At 36.9% G+C, this 6250-nt stretch overlaps 1 protein-coding gene across 1 annotated transcript in view; it reads right to left on the bottom strand.

Moving 5' to 3' along the window:
* DHX32 (DEAH (Asp-Glu-Ala-His) box polypeptide 32) overlaps positions 1-6250 on the bottom strand; it is a 26743-nt gene that overhangs the window by 16502 nt on the left and 3991 nt on the right. Inside the window, exons 3-5 of the mRNA XM_009326016.1 lie at positions 5261-5633; positions 2397-2642; positions 62-161 (exon numbers count right to left, since the gene is read on the bottom strand). Coding sequence (XP_009324291.1) covers positions 62-161; positions 2397-2642; positions 5261-5633 — 719 coding nt within the window. The remainder of the gene's footprint in view (positions 1-61; positions 162-2396; positions 2643-5260; positions 5634-6250) is intronic.

Raw genomic sequence — 6250 nt, 5'->3', positions numbered from 1 at the left:
CCATATGAATTCTATTAATAATTTGAGCTAATGGATTTAAATTTTGAGGTAATAATTCTACCTGATGAAGACATGCCCAGAATTTGTTTATGCATCTCTGCTTGACTTTTGCTGATAGGCTGCGTTATAACAGAGTCTGCTCTGATTCTAGGATTGTACACCTTTAAATGAAAGAGATATTAAGCATCAGACAAGTAAGAGAAGACTACAAAAATATCAATGGTCTGTATTGAATTTTTGTGTAGGTCATTTTACAGAAAGTGTAGTAACAGTTTCATTTCTTTTTATACTACGCATTTCACCAGCTTGGAAATGAGAGCAGTCAGCACTTTGATAAATTGACAGACACTTATGTTTTGCAATAACTCTGTAAGTATACTCTAAGATAAATGTCTTTCTTTTTTGGAATAAATGTACCTTACTAAAGCACAAAATGTATGTTTATGATATCATCAAGAAAAGCATCAAAAAAGATTATTTATTTCTTCCAATGACAGAATCCCAACATTATCTGATAACATTTTGTTCCATAACTCCAGATTTGTGACTTAATGCTGAAATCTGTCAATTCAGTACAGGAGACAAGGACTGTAACAAAGATGTACAATGCCCCATTTTATTTTTTTCTTAATTGTACTTTATTTTGATGAAACTGAGGAGCCGATTCACTCACTGTTCTGACCACCAGATGATGTCCATAAGCTGCTGTAGTATATGGCAAGACATACAACATCTGGATAAGGCAACTTTCTAGTCACGTCATCTGAATTGACCTTGTATACTTTAAGCAGGATTTTAATAAAAAAGATAAAATATGCATCAGTGCAGGGGACAAAGTTATTTTCCTCCAGGTAAATTTATCTGCAAGACTTATGTGGAATTTTGTTCTGCACAAAACTTTGACTGTTCCCTCTATGTTCAACTGACTTTCAGCCATATGGATTGAATGTGAATTCAAACTGCTGAGGAATGAATATTAGAGGACTAAACTTCAGCTGTTAGGACAAAATAGTTGAATTAAAGGGTAAAAACTGCATAACCGATAGAGGTGATTTGACGGCCGCAGGACTGTGTTGAAACTGATTTGTTCCCATCACTTTGTAGTTCTGATTCACAGAAGTATGGAAGCACTGAATTTTACTTTGGGCTTCAGATCACTGTGGAAGGGAGATGAGTTTCTGTCCTCCAAGACAACGGTAGTTTCAGAAATAAGTTGGGTTGTGCATGGTCTAATTGAAAACTGCTTTTAGGCTTTTGTTCATTTCACACAAAAGTCTGACAATTTTTTTTAGCCTTGACTTGAGGCTGAGTTAGTTTATAACCTCCAAATGAGAACCCTTAAAAATGACAGTCAGACACAGTTTTTTTGCTATGAAAATGAGAGGTACTGGTAGTTCCCAAGCTTTTGCCTGAACTACTCTCAAGGCTAATCAGGATTAATGATCATCGATCCAAAATTTTGGGAATGTTTAGCTTCCATTTTGGTGATTCAATTCTGAGTTAAATAAACTGTATTATATTGTTTCTTTTGCCTGTTACTGGAATATTTATTTTGAGTAGCAGAACTCATTGAACAGTTACAAAGCCTCTAGTGTAGTGCAGCTTTCCAATTCATGTAATGACTTGTTCCTACATAGTCACTCATTCTTTCGGACATCAGTTTTGTATAAATGAAAGAAACAAGAGACGTGTTTGCAGCTGCGCTAGTCCTTCCCAAGATGGGGTGGAAACCAATAACTGAGGACATACTTAGAATGAACTGTAAAAGGTCAAAGATTAATTTGATAAATTGCAGCATTTTGAGGTACTTAGATGGAAGCATGTGTCTGGAAGGAGCACAAGCAGCTTTAAAAAGAAGTGGTTCCCTGTGTGAGCATCCCTTGGCGTTGTATGATCTGTGGCACTATGCTGGTTACGCAGGTGTTAAGCAAGGGATGAGGTTAATCTACTAAACCAGGTAATCTGCCAATAGGTAGCCAAGAACTGATTGTATTTCGCTCTATCTATAAGATACTGAAGACATAATTAGGAATGACAGGCCAAAATTAAGGGGAGATGTAGTTTGCAAATGGAATGTGATTAGCTTGGTGCCCAAATAAGTGGCAGTTTCAGCTGGGAGTGTTAATCTGGCTTTAGAAATTCAAAAATTTTGGTTTCTGACTGAATTTAGGAAGTAATTGTGTTTTCTTGCTTGGTTTTCCCGTGTGTACGAAAGTTGGTGATTTGAATGTTAAATATGTTATAGAATCTGACTTACGAAAGAATAGAAAAATATTTGATCCTTTAGAAACCATTTTCACCAATCTATTAGCTGCACATTTCCCTTTCCCCCACCCTGGAAAAAAGCTTATGAATACTTTGTTCTTGGCATACTGATTTTGGTTAACTTTACTAACCTTTCTTCTTTCAACACCGACATCAATGACAAAGGTTACATTTTTAATCCAAATCAAAGATTCTCCAAAGCTTGTGGTGAGTAGCACTTTTCGTCTGTATTTTTTGCAGCATTTCTGTTTGTCTTGATTTGGCTTGGGAGTTAGGTCTTGTTTTATGGGATGTAAAGGAACTGGGATGAGTTCTCCAAGATCAGGATTTAAATTAGACTGTTCCTGTCTGATCATTTGGTAAGCCTTTTCAATTTCCTGTAATCAGGAGAAAGATTTGATTTTACAGCAACTTTTTTATTCTAAAATGAAATTTAACTACGCATCAAACTATAACAACATTTAAATCTTACATGATTAATAATTAAAGGGAAAAGAACTATGTATGAGAATTTACGGACTGCCTCCACTAACTATAGACCAGGGAAAAGCTGGGCTGTTTTTTTGAAATGTCTTTTTCTCCTCTGCAATTTTCAAAATAGTCTTCTCTGGCTTTAATCATCCAAACCAACCTCCAAGGGAAGACAGATTTGTAAAAATATCGTGTAGGAATAACAAGGCTGAGAAATTATGGAACAGTCACTAAACTTTATGTATATAGGACATGTAGGATGTATGCACATCAGTCATTTAGTGCCGAAGAGTTTGGTGCAAATTTTGTCATAGGGCTGGTAATGCTGTAGCAGATACTCAGGTACCCCACTGGTGTGCCCAAAAGGTTTTCTCTTCTGCTGGAACCGATGTGATGCACGTGGGTGCCCTGAGTGGCAGTGTCCCCTGGGAAACAGCTCTCTACATGTGCATGGTGCACCCCGGGGCTGGCAAGGGGGTGACCTGCACTGCTGGCGAAGGTGCGATGTGCACGGGTGCTCCTGGAGTCAGAACAGATCACAGCAAATCACCGCTCCAACCCTCTCCAATCCTTACTGTCGCCATCACTGGAAGGGCTAAAATGGCGGAGCCCTTGTTTGGGTCACTTTGGAAACTACTATTATGTTCTTAGTTCAATTACAGTGCATAAAAAGATCAAAGTATGCAGAAACCTCCCTACTTTACCTTAATTATTATGTTTAAGAAGATATAAGTATTGTGAAGGTTTTTATTGGGTTTTTTTTTCCCCTAGTGATCAATAAACTCTATGAAGACTTAATAAAGTCAATAAAATGTCCCTAAGCTGTGTTAATGGGACATCACCTTTAAAACAGTCCACAAATTCAGCGGTTGAATATAAATTATAAAAGGTTTGTTGTTGTTTTAGTCTTTTTTTAAAATATAAAATCATTTGTGTTGTAAACTATTTTTTTAAAGGTATACAAAAATCGTCCATATACTTGTTCAGTTTGAAAGGGATTTTTTTTTTTCAAAAGCATTTTTATTAGCAAACATTTTTCAAAATTGAAAAATCAGATTGAGTTTCTATTTGAGAGTGCCACTACATTCGTAGCAGTTATAGGTTGAAAGTATTCTATAAAAATTCTTACAGAGGTATGACAGTGGCATCTAATAGCAAGGCTAGCACCAAGACAACACATAAATCTTAATGTTCTTAGCTTATTCATATTTTTTTTCAGTTTAAAAGACAGTTGTGTGCTAGGGAATAGTGAGCCATTAGCGATATGAAACTTTAAGTCACAGTTAAGCAAGAATGCATGGGACGTGAACTGTGTGGTAACCGTTCATAATGAGTGTTTTGTTCATTGTGAGAGAGAAAACGAAGTAATCTCTTCTCAGCAAGAACAAAGTTATTATTTTAGTATTGTGTGGGACTTGCCCATCAAAAAAAAATTTTAAGCAGAAATAAAACTTTGTTCCCAGTCCTTTGAAATGGAAAGACTATATGTTTTCTCTCTAACATTACCTATTGTCAATACAGGAACTGATACAGAGAATTCATGAATTCACCATTTGTAAAATTTGCATCTATAAAGTTTACAACTGATTATTAGCATTATTAAAAGTGTTACATATCCATCCCCCTTTTTACAGTGAAAAGCAATACTACCTGGGTAGTTAATGGTAATTTATCTTTGCATGTGAAAAGTCGTTATCTTCTGGAGCTACTAAGGCGAGTTTGTTGTTCTAAAGCAGATTTAATGATACAAAGTGGAAGGTTGAAGATCACTATCAGGAAATTAATAATAGTAATAATTTCAAGTCTTAACATGTTTATTTGATGGGAGATTGCTTTGACAGCTATAAAATACTGTGAAACTTTTCTGAGAAGGACATGATCGTGCAATCCTGGCAGCAGTGAATTTAGGGCATCTCTGCTGTCTTCAGGGGTTCAAAGATGCCTCTATTTAGAATAGCAAGCCCATGCAGATTCCTGGATTACCATTGCACCTCCAGAGTGGCAGTTGCCTCCTGCTGTTGTGTACACAAATGGTTGGGAAGTTTGCAGCCGTAAAGGAGAATGCAAATGGAAAGACCTTGTAAGCGGGTTTAAGATAAAAACATTCACGTGAAGTAGGACATTTATGCAAACTGGACGTGTGTCCATTCCTGCAAAACAGGGATAACACAAAGTGTGATATATCCGCTGCCAGAATAGGTTGCAATGTATTAAGTCCCTGCATCTATGGCCCTTGTCCATGTATGCCGCCTTGCTACTTCTTGGCATCACACAGAAGGATGATGGCCCTTCTTTAAGCCTACAGAAAATCTGATCGTTCCTTGCATTAGCTTATGCTATATATAAAATACAGCATTATGTATACCATAACTTCTTTGTAGGAAAAACTTGAATTGATAAAAACTGTTGGCAATGTCCAATGTGTTCGATACTGGCAACAAGATATTTATAGGTCATATAAAAACACAGATGTAAATTGTTTCTTGATTAAAATCAGAAATATTGGAATCGGTTAATAACTTACTTGTTCACATGCCAGAAAGATCACAATATCACCCTTCTCTTTTGTATGGTGTATCTCAAAGAGCAGTCTTAGTGCAGACAGAAAGTGGTCTTCCTGAACGCTGCAAGAGTATACAACTTCTGCGTGGTGTTTGTTTTCCACCCTTATGAAGGGGACACTGCCGTAATAATTCTGCAGTTTGCTGGACATATGAGGTGCAGTGAGTATCACCAGCCTCAGTTCTGGTCTCGATATCAAGACATCTTTGAGAAGGCCAAGTAATGCATCTGTTGCAACAGTTCTTTCATGCACATCATCCAAGATGATAACGCCATAATAGTTCAGAAGAGGCGTAGAAATCATTTCCCTTTGTAGCATATCATCTGTACAGTATCTGCAACGTAGAAACAGAAAACTCTACAAGCGTCTTGGGGACAGCTTGGTTCTTTCTGTTCTAACAGGAAAGTTTTGGTAAGGACGGAGAGTCTATTTTGTAGACAATATCACAGTCTCAACTACATGTTTAAACCCTTCTTTAAGTAGCTAGAAACTCAATGTAATTCAATGATACTAAGTGGCACTATGGTTGAAAGGATGCTCTAGGCAAAAGAAGAAATACTTCTGCCTTAAAATCATAACTTATATTGCCTTTCATCTTCCAAACTATCTAAGCATATTGCATGAACCAATTCTTGAGCTAGGAACTAATACTTTTAGATGAGGAAAAGGAGGTGTACGCATGCACTTGAGGCAGTGCCAGAACCAAGATGAGAGATTAATTCATACCGTTAAGGCCCTCCTCACTTTTATGCCTATTATTCCTGCTACTGAAAGTTTTTAAAAGGATATTATTTTTTTGCTGGACTTTGAATTCTTGAACCAGGTTTCGATGTGTGAGAGGATAGGATTTATCTCCCTTTCACGTCAGTAGCAGCTGCAGGAAGATGTGCTGCAGGATGAGGTTTACAGAGTTTTCAGTGAAAGAGAAAGGACATGCAAAAGAAAGAGCGG

The sequence above is a fragment of the Pygoscelis adeliae genome, unplaced genomic scaffold (genome assembly GCF_000699105.1).
Source record: "Pygoscelis adeliae isolate BGI_AS28 unplaced genomic scaffold, ASM69910v1 Scaffold4, whole genome shotgun sequence".
Lineage (NCBI taxonomy): Eukaryota > Metazoa > Chordata > Aves > Sphenisciformes > Spheniscidae > Pygoscelis > Pygoscelis adeliae.
The sequence above is the reverse complement of the archived record's forward strand: the minus strand, read 5'-3'. Positions and strand labels throughout refer to the sequence as shown.